Genomic DNA, 19,925 nt, shown 5'->3' on the forward strand with positions numbered 1-19,925 from the left:
CCGCGGACTGCAGGTCCCAGGCTGTTGTGCATTTAGATAGTTAGGTCAGCCACCATTCCGCAGGGCGTAATGGCCGCCGCCCATTTGTGGGGAGACGGCTGTTGGATTATATTTGATGTCAAAAAACAGGTGCCAAAATGTTCTCCGAGATCCCGTTTTCTTAGGGCGGTGAAGGCATACATAGGTTGGGACGAAGTGATGGGAAAAGTAGGGCCTCTGAACTATGCTAGTGGATTGTAGGTCCGACTGGGGGGGAAAAACACCCTTCGCGGGATCCAGGTTCGAATACACGAAAAGCGTGAAAGACCGGAAACTACATTTCCCAGCATTCTTGCGGTACCAGAACTATTCCCGAAAGCCTAAGCGAGCTCCATCTGGTTTTCCGCTTCTTCCTGCCTACCGGAGATCTCTGGAACATGAGGAGTCGCTGCGTTTGGCGGCTCCTGCGGTCTGGAGGCAGCGGGGGCCACTGGGTTTCAACTCCCCGCGGGCGTTTCTCGCCGGCCCTGCGGAGAGGTGAGCTGGGGTATCGTGCCACGATACCTGGAGTACTGTCTAGAGAGATGATTCCGGTGGGTCGCGCCTGCTCGGGTGAGCCGGAGGCGAGGGTGCCACGCCTTCCTCCTGCCACGTCTGGCGCTGGCTACCCCGCTGCCCTGGCTCGCCGCTAGGGACTGGAACGCGGAAGACAGTACTGGGAAGTGACCGTCTTCCTCTTCTGAGCTCTTCTTTTTTTCCTGTCACATGAGGCCAGTAATTTCGTTGGTCTGTCTGGAGCAAACGTGATCTGTGTTTGGGGAAACCCTTATTTCTTTTAGGACCCGTTCAGAAATAAGTCTCTTCCGTTGTTGGTTTGTAACTTAAGTTTTTGGTAGACCGAGCGCACGTATCAGGCACACGTACATGTTCAGTCCTTTGCAATCACATAGTAGCCATTAAAATAAATAAAAGCTGGCACCAACAAGTTTAGAACTAGTTGGTACTTCTCTTCGCAGTGTGTCCTGAAGAACATTTGACTTTGATAAATATTTACAGGGTTGTGTGTTGTGTTTTTTTCCCAACTTTTTCAATTTTTTGACTCTTTAAAAAGGTTATTCACAAAGTAGACACTTCATACCAACATTAGCATTCTCTGTGCACCTCCTGAATCTTTTGTACTAGGTGAACTGAGACAGTACACAAACACATCTCTCCCACCTCCACGCTGTGTTGGTTTTTTGTTTTGTTTTTTCCTTTGACACCAATGACACCAGTTGCGTCAAAACCCCGTACTTGTTGATCCTCCATCTGTAAGCTTGCTGTTTAGCTGCCAGGATCATTCAGGAAGTTTTCCATTACATAGTTTGGGTGTTGAACATATATTGTGATGGTAACAGTTTTCAAACCCTGATAAATCTCATCTTTGTAAACTTTGAGAGATAACCTTAATATTTAAATGAAATTTAAAAATTAAACATTTTTAGAGACTAAACTTTGAAGTATATATCATACTGGAAAATACATCAGAACAGTAATTTTTAATGTTTCAACATATCCTCCCACTTAAATCTTAATATTCTTGGAGAAATTTAAAGTTTCCCCTTACAACAATATATTTTTATAGCCCTCTTCACTGTTCAAATATTTATTGAATGCTGTGTACAAGTAGTTTAAATTTCCCTAATATCAAGGAATTTGAAAACTTTGACTTCAGACCCTAGGGAGAGCCTTAGTTATCATTAAGTCCAATTTCCTTTTTAAAGATGAATGAGTGAAGGCATAGGAAAGTGATGCGATTTGTCTTAAGTTTTATACCCAGTAATGTTATATTCCTTGTTAATAACTACTTCCCAAACTTAGCGGAGCATAAAAACACTGGAGACGTTTTTTTTTAAAATATAGATTTTTATCCTGGAATTACTGAGTTAGTGTCTAGGGGTGGAGCCCAGAACTTTGTTTATTTAATTTACTAACCCTAGTAATTTTGATGCAACCATTATAGCATAGATCAGCATATAAGAATATGAGCTGTAATGCCTGTCTTTGAGTACTTTACCAAAAAAAAAAAAAAAAATCAGTCATGTTACGGAAGTGTTTTAGCTCTAAGGTGATTAAGCACATTAATATAAAACTTGAGACTTAGATATAATGAGACACTATTTTACATGTTTTTTCAAAGTCAAGTCTGGCCTTCTCCAGCAAAACAGGAGCTTGGTGCAAGATAGGCCAGAGTACCAATCCATGACATACAATTTAGTAGCTCTGAAAGCTGGGTAAGTCTTAAAACTTTGTTTCTTACTGTAAAACACATGCACATACAAGATAGGTGTGAAAGAATCAAATAATGAAAGGTTTAGGGTTTGGTGCAGATAAGGAAGAGACTTCCTGCAGAGCTCTGAAGGACAAAGATGAGCAGGCAAAGGAAAAGGAAAGCTTTCTGAATGGACTGAGCAAAGTCTTGGAGAAGGAAAAACACAAGGCATGTTTGTAAAATTAAGAGCCCTTGAAAGAAGAGTTGAAGAAAGCATAGTGGGACAAGAGATGAGCTGTACTCTGCAAGATTTGCTGGCAGTGTTGAAGTCTTTTTCTATCTCAAATTTGAGAAACTGATGTTTGTGTGAGGTAGTCAATGTTTGTTTATTGAAGCGAGGAACTGCATTAATCTGCCTATCAATAAAACTAAGATGTGAGACAAATCACTTAGCTCTGAGCCTCAATTTTCCATGTCCAGAATATGAGAATTTTAAAGACTGAATAATAGATATAAAAACAATAAAATATCATATATTATTACCTTTTTTTTCTAAATGCCAAATAAAAGAATGACCTTTTAATTAGGAATAGAAAATTAAAGATACCAAATCATTACTCCCAATGCAATTCTTATTGGAACTACTAATTTTCCTTTCTCCTGCTTTTATGTCTGACACTGACACACAAAGGCACATATCATTTTACCATTTCCATGTGGCACTCATCCAAAAAGAATGCTGACACTATGATAATAGTATGTGTGTTTTTTAAAAATTGTTCCACCTTTACAACTGTTTCCGCTTATCCCTTCAGTTAAATAGAATTCTGAGTATGTTACTGAATCTTCTTTTTTTTATCATTTGAATTTAGAATTGTTGTTCAGTTTTAATAACATCTGTTTTCTGCCTGCTAGTCTGTAAAATCATTGAGGACATAAGGTATGCCTGGTTTTGTTCATTGTTTTATCCCCTGTTCCTAGTACATGGTCTGTAATTCAATAAATATTTGTTGGCTAGGAAGATATCTAGAAAGGAATTACATTTGCTGTACACTAGCAGAAAAGTAGTGCCTGGAGTTGTAGCTGTGCTTTTTAAGTACCTATTAAGTGGCTTAGGATAAATAAGAGACACAACATAGGGTGATGGAGAGAACATGAGCTTTGAAGTCAAAAGAACCTAAGTCTGGAGGCTGGGGGTGTGGCTTAGTGGTTGAGCACTTGCCTAGCACATACGAGTCACTGGGTCCATCCTCAGCACTACATTTAAAAAAAAAAAAAAAAAAAAAAAAAAAATATATATATATATATATATATATATATATATATATATATACACACATAGTGTCCATCCACAACTAAAAATAATCTTTAAAAAAACCAGTCTGAATCTTAAATCTGTCATTGGCTCTCTGACCATAGCAAACCCCTCTCCTTTCCTAGGTATGGTTTTTTAATCTAAAAATGTAAATAACGCTGCCTTGACTTGGTAATAATATAAACAGTCTAGGATAGTATCTTGTGTTATACTAACAGGCAGTTATTTTCTTAATACATAATAATATTAAATAAGTTGTATATGGGCAGATTTCTCCCCAAAAGCAAAGACCTTATTAAAAAATTCATAATCAGTATATTAAAAAGGACAATACTTTGTCTAGGCTAAAAATTGGAAATTTGTTGAAACAGGAAACCAAGTTATTTCAAAAATGATACATATTTCCTAGGGCTTGTGTAGTAAATACTCAGGATTTTAATTCAAATTCATTGATTTGATGACAAAATGTGATACAATTATGTGCCAAAGCACTAGGTGCTGAAGATACAGTAATGAAAAACACAGTTAAGACTTAAATTCTGGTTCAGAGACAAACAGCAAACAATAATTAGATTAGAGCTGAAAACTGTGTAGTAAATAAACCATGGATATATAGGAGAGTGGGAATATGGAAAGCTACTTTAAATAGGAATATCGGTATAAAAATTTTCCATAGCTCTGAGAAATTTCTGAAGACTACAGAGAGTTGGGCAGTTTCTGTTCTCTGGTAATTAAGAGTTGAGACAATGATCTCAAAAGCATTTGATATGTATCATATTACAATTTTAGACAAGCTCTTAACAAAACATTTTTAATTACTAAAAGAAAAACATTAAATGTTTGCTCTGTACAGAATAATAACATAGACTTAGATAAAAGAAAAGCATGGAGGGGTCCAATTAACTTGAGTGAGGTTACAAAACTCCTAAATAGAAGAGTTAGAACTATATTTAAATATGTGGGGAAATGGTTTAGAAGCCAAAGTATGATACCTCTATCTGCTATTAAAAGGAGGGAAAAAATTATCTTCTCTTTTCAGATTTCTTGACCACCACAACCAAGGAAGGATATGACAGAAGGCCAGTGGACATAACTCCTTTAGAACAAAGGAAATTAACTTTTGATACCCATGCATTGGTTCAGGACTTGGAAACTCACGGTAAGATACAGGAATACCTCTTGAAGGAAGAAACTTAATAGCATTTATGAATCACCTAGGTAAGACTATTGCTATTATGAGCAATTAAGAGTAACTATTTAAGTAGTTACAACATTTCACACAATAGAATATTTTACAGTCATTAAAAGTGGTATTGCTTGAAGAATATTTACTGATATGGGAAATACTAAAGATATATTAATGAAAAAGGGCTGTAAAAAATTTTGGTGCAAAATTATTCCAATTAAGTGAAAAAGAAAAAAACTAGAGGCTGATAATACAATCTGAATGGAAATACAAATGTTCGAGGATCACAAAAATTCAAACAAGCACAAAAATTACCAAATATAAAAGTGGCAATTTAACATGTGATATCACAGGAATAGAGAAATTGATTAATAGAACAAAATAGTATTCAAAGTCACATGGATATGAATGTAGCATATGATAAGGCATTTCACATGAGAGAAAGGAAGTGTGCCTCAGACATACTAGGCAAGTGCTCCACCACTGAGCTACAGCCCCAGCCCTGGTTATATTTTTTTGTGTGCTGCTTATATATTTATATTTTGCCCATTTTCCTCTAATTGCTTTTACTTGTTCTTATTGATTCCTAGGAATTCTTATGTTCAGCTTTTAATCTATCTGGAATTTCACTAAGGAAATCTAATATATTTCATCCAATGGCTAGTCATTTATTATATCTTACTTATTAAATAGAACAATTATGTCCATACACAACTACAAAAAAACAATTTTTAAAAAAATAACCAAAAATATATTAAAGGTATTTATTTAACCTCATTACTAACCAAGGACATACAGAATTAAGTACAAACTAAAATAATGCAATACCATTTTTATGCCAATTATATACTCAAAAACAAAGACCAATAATATTCTAAAGTTGCTAAGGATGTGGGAGGCATTTAGAATAGTAAAATTATAAAGTACTTTTAGAGAGTAATTTAGCATTATCAAGTTTTTAATTATACCCATTTTTTTAAAAAAAATAAAACAAATCTTATATATTGAGGAAAGTTATTCTAGTGGTCTGTTCTGATAAAGATGTGTACATTTAAAAAGACATAATTATTTGCTGCCTACAGGTTTTGACAAAGCACAAGCAGAAACAATTGTATCAGCATTAATCACTTTATCAAATGTCAGCCTGGATACTATCTATAAAGAGATGGTCACTCAAGCTCAACAGGTACTATATTCATTTTTATCACCGACAGTTTCATAGATGATTTTTTTCAAGGAACGAAGGAAGAAAGAAAAGGAAGAGAGGGAAGAGAAAGAATTGAAGGGAAGGGAAGAAAGATCTTTAGTAAAGTCTATATCTCTAGACAGACTGAAAAGTTAGAATAGTCCTAACAATATTATGGCATAATACAAAGAAGGAGTTTTGTCATATCTTCCATTGTGTGAGGTAATTATTTGAATCATGAGATGGTAGCAGATTGTTATTGAAAGTTTTTTCCCCTGGAAAGCCTATCACAGAAGAGCTAACCTTTCTTTACTATATGATACATTTTACTCGTGTCTTATATATGTTGTAGTTCAGAGACGAAAGCTAGAAAGGGTTAAACTAACATGGCTGGGAAAGACTTCATAAATTGCTTGGCTAAGAAGTCTGGATATACAAATTCTTAAAGTCAACTATGTAAGGAGCACAGTAAAACTGTTTAAGAATTGTTTTCTGCTAGGTGTGATGACACATGCCTGAAACCCTAGCAGTTCAGGAGGTTTAGGCAGGAGGATCACAAGTTCAGGGCCAGCCTCAGCAATTAAGTGAAGCAACTTAGTGAGACCCTGTCTCAAAGTGGAAAAAAAAAAAAAAAATTTTTTTTTAAAGGGCTGAGGATGTGGCTCAGTGGCCAAATACCCCGGGGTTTAATCTCTACTACCAAAAAAAAAAAAAATCCATTTTCTTCTGATACTTATATTTTTTAATTTTAGTTTTTCAAATTTAGACTTCTTCCCTCAGATAAATATTTCAAAACATACACACAAAAAGATAGGATTTTTTACATAATATTAGAATCTATTAAAGATTTTTACTATGGGCTGGGATTGTAGCTTAGTGGTAGAGTGCTTACCTCATATGCATGAGGCACTGGATTCTATCCTCAGCACCACATAAAAATAAATAAATAAAAATAAAGACATTGTGTCCATCTACAGCTGAAAAAATATTTTAAAACAAAGATTTTTACTATAATCTCCAATTAGACATTGAAACTAAAACATTCATATTGTTTAAATTTGTGTTTGCATCATTTTAGCTTAATTTTACATGTTCATAGCAGACTAGTAAATCCACTAAAGAAAAAGCCAACAATTATTGCATCCATAACAGAGTCAAAAGGAGCTACTGACATTTTAAATAAAAAGTAATTTATTCTTAAGTTCTTAAACTTGCCTATAATATAAGCAGGGAGTTAAAACTAATTTGAAGAATCATCATGCTTCCAAGACCATTTAATATTACATATAAAATATAGGATTATGTATAGGAATATTACTATAAACTTTTGGCTTTTTTCAAATTTCTAGTGTGTGAAGTTAAAATCCCATTCCATTCTTGAACTTAACATCATTGTTGACCTTTAGCATATAAGAAGGCACAAAGATGATGTCATGAAGCATAGAGCTAAGTTCAAGCAAACAAACTAACTGCTTAATTACTTCAGATCACTAAATCTGTTCAACCTCTGATGACTTCACAAAAGTTATAAAGATCATACTTCTAATAAGTTTGACCACTTAATAATGAATAATATCTTTCCATTTAAATGGGGGGGGGTCTTTTTTTTTGTTTTTTTTGGTACTGGGGATGGGACTCGGGTGCTTAACCACTGAGCGACATCCCCAGCCCTTTATACTTTTTGAGACAGGATGTCACTAAGTTGCTTAGCGTCTAACTAGGTTACTGAGGCTACCTTTAAACTCGAAATCCTCCTGCCTCAGCCTCCTGAGCCACTGGGATTACACACGTGCACCACCATACCTGGCCTATTTAAAGTTCTGGAAGATAGACACTGTACTGTATGAGTCACAGCTGTATGTTAAGAAAGAATGAAGTAAAAAGCAGCTACTATACAATCCCTTATTCTCAGGCTCAAACTCTATAAGAAATCTGTTATTACATTTCTTCCATATGTATTTTCAATAATAAAAATGCATTATATTTAATGTTATAGAACTCCTTTTTAATGGTATTGGGGAAACCATTCCCAGGTGTGAAAGCCCCTAGAGGACACATCTGTAATGACCCCTCAGGTAATTTTCATAAATACTTCAAGCAGAAATGAGTAAAAGAAAATGAACCCCATTCCCAATAATATATGAGGGTTAGGGAAAGCATAGGAATCAGATATTTGTTGAACACAGTTGAAAACATTTATATTGTGTAGGATTCATATTTAAGTCAAAACATCCTCAACATAAAAATACTGGAGTCAAGACTATTCTACTTCAGCCATTAGATCACTATGCCATTAATAATATATAGCTAACAATTACTGGATACTAACCGTAGGCCAAGAACTATTTAAAGTACTTTATATACAGTATTTACTTAATCTTAAAAATAAAAAACTCTGTAAGGTGTGGGTATTGTTATTTCCATTTACCAATGAGGAGATGAAAGAAGTTCAATAAGTTGCCCAGAATCTCAAAGAAAATGACAGAATTTGAGTTTAAACTCAGAGAGCCTAACTCCACAATTCACACTTTTAAACTCTGCTTTATGAGAGCGTCTCATCTGAAAGTTGTTTTGGGAGAGATGTGCATTCCAGACCCTTTGAACACTGAGCTATATCTGAAAATGTTACAGCCTCTGCTATCTAAAAGTCGTCAGCTTTCAAATGGTCTTTCTATCTCATGCCAATCAAAAAATGAGTGCAACTCCAACAAAGTACCCCAATCACAAATTGTAACTTTAAAAATGGGATTAATGATCCTGTTCTTGTTTGGGCTTTTTTGTTTTATTTATAAACCCATTACACAGGGTTCTTCAAAAGGTTATATACAATTATCTGATTTATCTTTTAATAAAGAGCAATAAATTATGTCAGTAAGCTACCTCATTTTAAGATTAGTGGTAACCATTACGGTTTTTTGTAAAGCTGCCTTAAATCATTACTACAAAAATTTCCCTTCTTAGCAAAGCAAAAGCTTATAAGTATATTGGATAGGAGCCACCTTTTCTTTTGTATATTCTTGGTAGTGCCAAATATAGGAAAGATATGAGAGAATTTAAACAAAATTAATATTGTGCCGATAAAGAATAATTACTTTAAACAAGTATCTATGTATTTTGTTATAGTCCCTGACATTGAGTTTTATTTAATACCTTTTACCATTTTCCAATAGTAAAAAAAAAAAAAAAAATCCCTCAAATAAAAACCCTTTCTATCTATGTGTTCAAAAAACGAAATAAATCCTTTGGTGAGGAATTTTTGGAGGCTAAGTAAGCAATTTATTGGAATTCTTTTTAGAATGTTTAGACCTAAACATTTAATTTTACTCACTGGGAAATGCATTTTTCTTCTTGAATCTCTGTAGGGTTATATGTTGTTTTCTTTTTTTGTTTAACATTTGGGTAACTTATTCTAAATTTCATGAAAACAATTCATGACTAAAACAATGTCATTCCTAGATCACTAGGTTATTTTTATTTTATTTTCTAGGAAATAACAGTACAACAGCTAATGGCTCATTTGGATTCAATCAGGAAAGATATGGTCATCCTAGAGAAAAGTGAATTTGCAAATCTGAGAGCTGAGAATGAGGTGATATAAGTTTTAATTTATTATTGATACAAATAACTAATCTCTTCAGTATGTTACTTGGTGAATAAGACCAAATAACTTTATGTGGTTACTAAACAAGTTTTTAGATTAAAAATACAGTTTTATCATGCCTAATCTTTATGTGTAAATCAATTTCTTACATACTGAAGAACAAGAATTGCATTTTATGTACATGAAATTCACATAAAAGAAAGTCTTTGAGCTTACATACTATATACAATTTCTTGTATAGCTCATAATATAATGTACTCAAAGCTGAAAATAATATGGTGTTTTCCATTTTATTTGATCCTCTATTGTCTTTTCACTTAAAAGTATGTTCCTGTAATCAGAAATTTTTTGTTATTCACTAGTGTATATGTTTTTATATTTTATATAAATATATATGTATGTATATATGAGTGTATATAGAAAGATATTCAAATTTTGCTAATCTAGAGTCTCAGATGTTTTTTAAATGAATCAGTATGGGTTTTTGGTTTCATGCTAATTGTTTATGATCTTTCTTACCTAGAAAATGAAAATTGAATTAGACCAAGTTAAACAACAACTAATGGTAAGTGAATTTTTTCCCATTTTAGTATCAGACAAATATTGATTACAATATAATTTTTAAAATATTTTCTTTCTTTAAAGAATGAAACCAGTAGAATCAGAGCAGATAATAAATTGGACATCAACCTGGAAAGGAGCAGGGTAACAGATATGGTAATAAGCTTGTAAATGTAGTTTCTTGGTTACTTATTCCTTTTTAATTCTTTTTAGTCTTTTATTTTTTTTAATCTCCTGCTGCTTCATATCCTTTAGTTTACAGATCAAGAAAAGCAACTTATGGAAACAACCACAGAATTTACCAGAAAGGTAAGGGAGTAGTATGTAGAACTTTCTCTTTCATACTTTTCTTTACATGTATCAGTTTATAAGTTTAGACTTTATAAAGCTAGCCCTATAAAATCCATGATTTCCTCATAGCTACTATAGTTAGCCAGCACTTTATGGGAAGCTGCCCCCAAATAAGTGGTTGTACATGAGCTCTGACATTACACTAAGAATCAAGATTTTTGTATAGCACATTTTTTTTTTTTAACCTAAATTATTTTTGCAGAGACAGTAACTGTGTCTTTAAAAGACAAAGATTCACTGTTCACTATTGGTATTTAAGTGCCTAGGTTTAAATAAATACTTATCTTAAAAATTTGTTAAAAAAATATCTATTGCAAATATTTCTTGCCAGATACTGTTTTACATGCTTTACTTCTACTAATTTACTTAATTTTTGTATCAGCCTGTGGAAAGTAGGTACTATTATTCCCATTTTACCAGTTTGGAAAATGAGACAAGTTAAGATCACAGAGTTAATGACTGGTGGAGCTGGGATAAGAACCTGGATTCTAAACCCTATATTTAAAACTACTTCTTACCTTACTTTCTCAATAATCCTTAAATTTTTTAATCATCATTTAAATTCTGTGGCTTGAGTAAACCCCAGCTTTCTGACCCAGCCTAGTCTTTTTCTTAAAAAGCCATCTGACATTATTACCCTATGTACATACATGACTATATGACCAGTGTGATTCTATATCATGTACAACCAGAAGAATGATAAATTATACTCCATATATGTATGATGTGTCAAAGTGCATTCTACTGACATGTATAACTAATTAGAAAATTTTTTTAAAAAAAGTTATAAGTAATTTGGCTTTCTAATATAGAAGAGACATTACTATGCTCAAATTTTAATAGACGGGAAGGCCACATATGTCTTCAAGAATCCTATACTCTTACTTCTTGGCCAGAGAAAGTAGATAAGGAATTAAGCAAATTGTTTCACAACTGATTTCTGAGTTCTGGCTCCTATATATTTACCATTAGATATTTCTGCTAGTTCCTTTTATATTGGTGTCAGTTCATATTACATATTGGGATTTTTTTTCCTTTTGCAGATAATATCTAAAATTTTAACCATAACATCCTAAGCACTTTACACAATAAAGTGATAGTTCTAGTATTAAAATTTTCGCTTTTCCATTTATCATCTTATATATTTATGTCTCAAGTGTCTTATGTGAGGTTTTTAGTAGAATATGCCCAGCATGTGATAATTCTAAGAAATTATTTCCAGTGTGGAAATTGGGGGAATGTGGTTTGTACCTTTGTGTCCATTGAATTTTTTTTAATACCACTATACTTTTCTGTATTTCCCCAGTGAAAATGTTTATAATGCAAAATTAGCACATAAATATCTCTACAGAGGAACAAAATTTAGTTGTCTTTCTTATTCTTGCTTACTACAGGATACTCAAACCAAAAGTGTTATTTCAGAAACCAGTAATAAAATTGACACTGAAATTGCTTCCTTAAAAACACTGATGGAGTCTAATAAACTTGAGACAATTCGTTATCTTGCAGGTAAGACTGTCAAAGAAAGGAATACTGTCATTCAATTTTTGGACCTGTTAGTTCCTACCTCTCAAGGTAACCATGTAGGTAAAAGAAGAAAAGGAGAAGCTATAATGATGCTTTTAGTGCTTGGTCCCCTGTAATGCTTGAAGAAAGCTTCAGTCCCAAGATATAACTCACCAGGCAACTCTGTGCAACTTACTGAGAGCACATGGGTAACAAAGAAATGTATAAACCCAAGGACAAAATGATACAAGGATACAATGAAAATTTTCTTTTATTGCTTATATTCTTCCTTAAGGATTTGAGTGGGGTTAGAGAAAAAGAACACTAAAGTAGATACAGGCCATTAAAAACCATACCAAGCAAAGGGTAATGGAGGTTGAAACTAACTTCTTCATTCAATTGCCTGAGCACAGATACTACCTCCAAATTAGATTATTTGTCATGTACTAAGCTCCTTAATTACTATCTGACATAACAATTATATAGCCGGAATGAATTATGAAGAATACACTAGTCAAGTGATATTTGTCCTTTTTCTTTCTTTTTATAAAAAGTAATATTTTTTAAATTATAGATCGTTTATAGAATTCAAAAGCAGCGAAAGCCTTCCAAATCTCCTATTGATGTATATTTACTATTAGTAGCATGTATCTTTTCTTCTGTATATAAATATAACATACACCTTTTAAAAAAAAACTATATATGACAGTCAACTCTACAGCTTTTTAAAAGGTAATCAAATGTTTTAAATATTTTTGAACTTCAGTACATACTTAGATGTCTTTTTATTAGAAATAAAAATGCTATAATTTACCCAATACTTTATTAACAGGCATTTTCCTCCCATTATTAGGAATAGTATTCCACTAAATAACCATATATATGTATGTTTGAATAAATACACATACATACACCCATCTTTGTATACTTATGCTAGTGTTCCTATGTAATAAATTGTCATGCCCATTTAAAATTTGGGGTCAAAAAGATAATATTTTAAAACTTTGTATTAGTGAATTTCCATCCAGAATAAAATCCTGATTTATACTATCAGCAGTTTCCTCAGTGGCCACCACTGGTGTTGGGGTGTTAGGAGAGGTGAAGAATGAGCCTGAGCCTTAGCTGATGCATGGATATGCAATTAAAATGACTCAACTTTTATCTCTTTAAAACATTGGGTTTCTGCTTAAGATTTATTTGAAGAAACAATTCTAAGGCTAAAACATAACAACTAAAACATCTCTGGACCTAAAGACATTCAGTTTTAATACCCAGGAAAATTCTAAAATAGCCCAGTTTGAAGTGTTCATTCCCTCTTTCAAAATTGATCACAAAGTTATAAAGGTTAGGAATGTGTTGAGGTGGACTCAGCTTCCTACAGAGTTTTTACCTATAATCTTAGTTTAAAATAACGTAAGATGGTAATGAGCTCCAAAAAGCTTTCATTCAGAAGTGAAGATATACAAAGCAGAATTGAATAGACTTAGTGGCAATAGCAAAAAAAAAATTAACAAGTTAGTCATTTAGAAAAACTTAGTTCTAAGTCATCCTCCCTTCTGTTTTTTACTGAGGGTTTAAAGCCAACAATACAATACTGAGGCATTTTTCTCCATCCTTATCCATCTATAAATATGTACTACTTACTAGTATTGTTAATGGTAAGCCTTTTAAGAAGCTAAAATCCCATACTTTGAACAAGTGGGATGGTAATGTCATGAGTGGATCTTTTGGTTCTAGAATACCTGAGATAATTGCCTGTAAGACCCAGTTTATCTGAGATTCACATATTAAATTCAGTCATAAAGGGAGAATAAAAACTCCTAGTTCAGTTGTCAGAGTCCCAGCATTAAAGATCTTGCATTTCCCTTGAAGAAGATGTCAATGTATCTTAATCACTTTGATTAATCGGTATCCCAGCTTACATCAGTCAGTAATCTTTTAATTTTAAATATTATATATCCAACTTTAACTAGTTTAAGCTTATTATTAAATTTTGAAAAGTCAGAGGCATATCCTAACAAGGATAACTGGAAACGGGATTTACTCTGTATTCTGTCTCTGAATGTCCTCATTTTCTCCACACTAACTTTATGAGTTGGAAACATTACCACCAGTAGCTCCTACATTAATGTCATTCTACTCTTACCAACCAATACAAAAAAATCCCAGGAAATAGTCTGAAGAGCCTCCTCTTGGGGTTGCAGTTCCTTTTGGCCCAGATCACTGTTGCCGGGGAAGCAACAGCTGTAAAGTAATGGTAGTTCTGTTTAATCTGTGTTATTGTAGAATATTCTGTTCTGGGCAGATAAATAGTAATAAAAAGCTAACATTTGTGGGAAATTTACCAGGCACATGGCTTATTTAAGCATTTTACATATATGTAAGTTTACTGCTAGACAGTCCATAGAAGATAAACAGCAAACTTAAAAATAATTTGGTATGTCTTCATGGTTATTAGTAGTGACAACAAGAAGAAATAAAAGCCAAAATAATAGGAACAAGAAATAAAGAGACACTAAATTTGGAAACACTTCTGTATTCTAACAAAAAAAATGAAATACTTTCCTCCTCACAATAAATTCATCAGCTCTTAAATTAGCAAAAAATAAAAATCACCTAGATAGCCAAATGTGGCTCCAAAAAAAAAAAAAATTACAGGGCTGGGGCTGTAGCTCAGTAGCAGAGCCCTTGCTTATCACATGTGAGGCACTGGATTTGATCCTTAGCCCCACATAAAAATAAAGAAAATAAAGGCATTCTGTCCATATACAACTACAAAACAGCTTTAAAAAAAAAAATTACAAATGTCACAGTACAAATAAGGCTAACTGAATGGTTTTCAAAAAACAAAGCTTTGGAGTCAGGTATACCTATTCTTGAGTCCTGGCTTCACCATTTGCTGGTTATATAGATTTGGGCTTGTTGCCCCATCTAAACAACAGGGATAATACCACTAATCTCATAGGATTTTAATTATATCTAAATAAGGTAATATATGGAATCACTTAGCACACTACCTGACACATGGTAAATAGTAGCAGGATCAAATTGGATAATGTATAATTAATTGCAGTAAGACAAGATATTCCTTTTTTTACCACAATACCTTTATCCTATTTATTTATTTATGTGGTGCTGAGGATTGAACCCAGGGCCTCACATGTGCTAGGCAAGTGCTCTACCATTGAGCTACAGCCCCAGCCTAATATATTCTTAATGTTATTCTTTCTTCTCAAATGTCCAGATTCCCTACATATCTTAGGCCTAATTTCATTTCTTAAAAATGAGGAACTGATCTTATCATTAACTAAGTTACTTTAAATAGCCCAATTAAGTGGGATAGTGTAAATTAGATTTATACATTAATTATAATTTCTTGTGTCTTTAGTCATAAAAGTTTGTCCTTTATCTCAGATTCTCCATTTAAAGATGCTTTCATGGCCTTTTAAACAAACTTTAGAGAATCCTTAAAAGCCTCACTCAAATTTAACCACTTTTTTTTTTTTTTTTTAAGGTGCTGGGTTCAAACCCACGTCCTCATGCGGGCTAGGCAAGAGCCCTACCACTGACCCACATACCCAGCCCCCTTAACTTCTTAAAGGGGGCTGAAACGTTTTCTCTTAGAATGATGTAATATGGAGCTGGGGTTGTGGCTCAGTGGTATAGCACTTGCCTAGCATGTGTGAGGCAGTGGGTTTGATTTTGCACTACCTAAATAAATGAATAAAATAAAGGTCCTTCAACATCTAAAACTATTTTTTTTTTAAATGATGTAACATAAAGAGCAGTTGGTATGTGGGCTGAGGATGTAATTCAGTGGTAGAGCATTTGCCTAGCATGCACAAGCACCACAAATAAAGGGGGGAAAGCAGGTGGTATATTAACCAAAAAGCCTTATGCTTTTTCTGCCCTCTACTCTCTGAAGTTTTTTTTTTTAAAGGTTTTCATTAAAATTTAAGTTTTTAGTAATTATGAGAGAATTCTTTCTTTTAAAAGATATGGGTTCTTTATTACCTAGGATTCCCTAAACTCTTGGGCTCAGCCTAAGTAGTTGGGACTACAGGCTACTGTGCCCAGCTGAGAAATTATTTTAAAATGTACTGAAAAGACAATATAAATTTTCTTCTCCAATTGGCAGTGTAACTCAGTGGGAGAACACTTGCCTAGGAAGTACAAGGCCCTGAGTTCTCCCCAGAACCACACACAATTTTTTTTCCCATAGATATATTAATGCCTGTTCTATTAACCTAAAACACATAATTTTTAACATAAGAAAGATGATTTTATTGTAAAATGAAATAGTTTATAATTTTTTAGTCATTTGTAACACTACTGTCAATGACTTTAAATACTGTTTATAGATTCTGACTTATCATTTACATTTCTAACTTATTTTTATCCTTATTCTGTCTTAAAGTTTAGGAAGCTTTTAAAAATAATGTATTGCCAGGCACAGTGGCACATGCCTATAATCCTAGTTTCTAAATAAAATGTGAAAAGGGGCTGGGGATGTAACTCAGGTTAAATTCCACTGGGTTCAATCCCTGTTACCAAAAATAAAAATAACTGGCTTTAATACTGTGTTATTAATTATTATCTTTATCTTAGTTTTCCTAAGGAAAGAAAAATATAAGGTACAAAATTGATTTCCTTTATTTTTCTCTTCATCTAAATTGAAAATAATATTATTCTGTTAATCCCTGCAAAATAATAACGAATATTTGACTTGTAATATAGTTTCTTTTTTTTTTTTTTTTAAACAGCCTCAGTGTTCACTTGTCTTGCAATAGCATTGGGATTTTATAGATTCTGGAAGTATTACTAACTATCCTACTGTTGGCTGCTATTGACTTCATAGAATACTACACCAGGAGTTTCTTTGAATATTTTCAGTTGCTGCAGAAAATTTACAACAACATTGTTATTCAAAGTATGCATGGACTAAAGAGAAGTATTTTAAGTATTTTATCTTTATTTTATGTGTCTGTATTTTATTTGTTGAAAAGCTGTCATCCAAACCCTGATTTATTTGAGATAGAAGGGCATTTTGTCCTCATCCTTTTGATAGTAAATAGAATCTGAACTAAAATTTTCTTGTATTTGCTTCAAGAATTTTGTAAATCAAATAGAATTTTGTTGGTATGTGCTGCAAATTTGAAAACTATCCCTTAGCCTACATGCTTACTGGGCCTAACTCTCCTGATAAGTACTATAGTTAAATTTTTATATCAAATAAAAGATTATTATAAGAAAATATTCAAATGTATGATATGTCAAGGTCATTGTACTGTCATGTGTAACTAAAACAAATAAAAGAAAGTAGCTTGGTTTTGAAAGTGTCTCACTGTATAACAGGAGATTATTTTCTTTTTATAATAAAAGTAAACAATAATTTTTAAAATGTGTGCTCCATATCTAACCACTAGTATAAAAAAAATCTACGAAGTTATTCTGATCATTACACTTACTTTTTTATTTTTTAAATTTTTCATATAAAAACCAGGGTTTATCCTTGATTTTCAATTTAAAACAATTTAAATCAACCCATCTTAAACTTATAAGACAAAACTTTTCCTAATGATTCATTTAAATTCAGCAAACATCTGTTGGTATATATAGAGCCTACTCCCAGGAAACTTATATGGAAATCCAGGTTTCAGGTTTTTATTTTGTTGCTTTTGGGGACCCTATATTTTTTCTCATTTAGTGTCTCATGACAATATATATGTTATTTTGTTTTAAATTACAAACTGTAATTTTTATCTTAGTTCTTTAGTTCTATCCACATTAAGAAGCCACAGTCAGAAAATGTTAAACACTTCAGAATATTTCATAATTCCTTGGCAACGGCTTTAAAAGTTTGATAATCAGTCAACCAGTTATTCAAAATAACCCTACCTTTTTTAAAAATTTTTTTATTTCTAATCAGTTATACATGACAGCAGAATGCTATTTGATTCATTGTAGAACACAATTAGAACACAATTTTTCACTTCTCTGTACACGAAGTAGGGTCATGCCATTCCCATTCATGCAATCATGTATGTACCTAGGGTAAGGATGTCTATCTCATTCCACCATCTTTCCTATGCCTATACCCCTTCCCTCCCTTCCCCTCTGCCCAGCCCAAAGTTCCTCCACTCATCCTGTGTCCCACCCCCCATTATAGATTAGCATCCACTTATCAGAGAAAACATTCAGCCTTTAGTTTGGGGAATTGGCTTACTTTGCTTAGCATGGTATTCTCTAACTCCATCCACTTACCTGCAAGTACCATAATTTTATTCTCTTTTAATGCTGAGTAATACTCCACTGTGAATATATATCACAGTTTCTTTATCCATTCATCTATTGAAGGCCATCCAGGTTGTGTTCACTATTTGGCTATGAACATTGATGTGGCTGCGTCACTGTAGTATGCTGATTTTAAGTCTTTTGGGTGTAAACTGAGGAGTGGGATAGCTGGATCAAATGGCGATTCCATTCCAAATTTTTAAAGGAATCTCCATGCTACTTTCCAGATTGGTTGCACCAATTTGCAGTCCCGCCAGCAATGTATTAGTGTGACTTTTCCCCCACATCCTCACCAGCACTTATTGTTTCTTGTATTCTTGATAACTGCCACTCAGACTGGGGTGAGATGAAATCTTAGAGTAGTTTTGATTTGCATTTCTCTAATTGCTAGAGATTTTAACATTTTTTCATATATTTGTTAATTGATTGTATATCTTCTTCTGATAAGTGTCCAGTTACTTAGCCTATTTATTGATTGGGTAGTTTGTTTTTTTGGTGCTAAGTTTTTTGAGTTCTTTATATATCCTAGATATTAATGCTCTAATATGTGTGTGGTAAAAATTTGCTCCCATACTATAGTCTCTCTTTTCACCTCACTGATTGTTTCTTTTGTTGATAAGAAGCTTCTTAGTTTGAATCCATCCCATTTATTGATTCTTAATTTTATTTCTTGCACTTTAGGAGTCTTGTTAAGGAAGTTAGGGCCTAATCCAACATGATGAAGATTTGGGCCTGCTTTTTCTTCTATTAGGTTTAGGGTGTCTGGTCTAATTCCTAGGTCCTTGATTCACTTTGAGTTGAGTTTTGTGCATGGTGAGAGATAGATAAGGGTTTAATTTCATTTTGCTACATATGGATTTCCAGTTTTCCCAGCACCATTTGTTGAAGAGGCTATCTTTTCTCCAATGTGTGTTTGGGCATCTCTGTCTAGTATAAGACAACTTTATTTATGTGGGTTTGTCTCTGTGTCTTCTATTCTGTACCACTGATCTACCACTGATCTACCTGTCTGATTTGGTGCCGATACCATGCCATTTTTGTTCCTGTGGCTCTGTAGTATAGTTTAAGGTCTGGTATTGTGATGCCTCCTGCTTCACTCTTCTTCATAAGGATTGCTTTGGCTATTCTGGGTCTGTAATTTTTACAAGTGAATTTCATGACTGCTTTTTCTATTTCTGTGAGGTATGACATTGGGATTTTAATTGGTATCACATTGAATCTATGTAGCACTTTGGGTAGTATGGCCATTTTGACAACATTAATTCTGCCTATACAGAGCATGGGAGATCTTTCCATCTTCTAAGGTCTTCTTCAATTTCTTTTCTTCATTGTTCTGTAGTTTCCTTTGTAGAGGTCTTTCACCTCTTTAGTTAAATTGATTCCCAGGTTTTGTTTTTTGTTTGTTTGTTTGTGTTTGTTTTTGTTTTTTGAGGCTATTGTGAATGGAGTAGTTTTCCTAATTTCTCTTTCAGAGGATTCATCAGTGATGTGTTGAAATGCATTTGATTTATGGGTATTGATTTTATATCCTGCTGCTTTGCTGAATTCATTTATTAAATCTCGAAGTTTTTGGTGGAATTTTTTGGATCCTCGAAGTATAGAATCATGTCATCAGCAAATAGTGACAGTTTGAAACCTGCCTTTTTTTTTTTTAGATAGGAAAAATATAGAAAATATGCTGAGTAATATTAGCAC

The 19,925-nt window shown here is 33.3% G+C and overlaps 1 protein-coding gene across 2 annotated transcripts; it reads left to right on the top strand.

Moving 5' to 3' along the window:
• The first annotated feature begins 366 nt into the window (after positions 1-366).
• Positions 367-17,266, top strand: Ccdc90b (coiled-coil domain containing 90B). 2 transcript variants are annotated; one of them, XM_076843920.1, is made up of 9 exons: positions 367-516; positions 4,585-4,704; positions 5,814-5,917; positions 9,405-9,506; positions 10,042-10,083; positions 10,164-10,235; positions 10,335-10,388; positions 11,825-11,939; positions 16,700-17,266. In XM_076843920.1, the coding sequence occupies exons 1-9, from the start codon at positions 417-419 to the stop codon at positions 16,759-16,761; spliced, it is 771 nt and encodes a 256-aa protein (XP_076700035.1). In that variant the 5' UTR covers positions 367-416; the 3' UTR covers positions 16,762-17,266. The 2 variants fall into 2 exon arrangements, with proteins under 2 accessions (XP_076700035.1, XP_076700036.1); XM_076843921.1 differs by lacking the exons at positions 367-516; positions 5,814-5,917 and having other exon boundaries at positions 4,591-4,704.
• Positions 17,267-19,925: the final 2,659 nt, after the last annotated feature.

Source organism: Callospermophilus lateralis, chromosome 2 (assembly GCF_048772815.1).
Source record: "Callospermophilus lateralis isolate mCalLat2 chromosome 2, mCalLat2.hap1, whole genome shotgun sequence".
Taxonomy (NCBI): domain Eukaryota; kingdom Metazoa; phylum Chordata; class Mammalia; order Rodentia; family Sciuridae; genus Callospermophilus; species Callospermophilus lateralis.

What these genes read in the sequence shown, in the direction of transcription:
- Ccdc90b (XM_076843920.1), top strand. Translation starts at nt 417, where the DNA reads ATGAGGAGTCGCTGCGTTTGGCGGCTCCTGCGGTCTGGAGGCAGCGGG. An exon ending in TCAGGACTTGGAAACTCACG is followed by an intron (nt 4,705 to 5,813) that starts GTAAGATACAGG and finishes TGCTGCCTACAG; the next exon opens with GTTTTGACAAAGCACAAGCA. An exon ending in TGGTCACTCAAGCTCAACAG is followed by an intron (nt 5,918 to 9,404) that starts GTACTATATTCA and finishes TTTATTTTCTAG; the next exon opens with GAAATAACAGTACAACAGCT.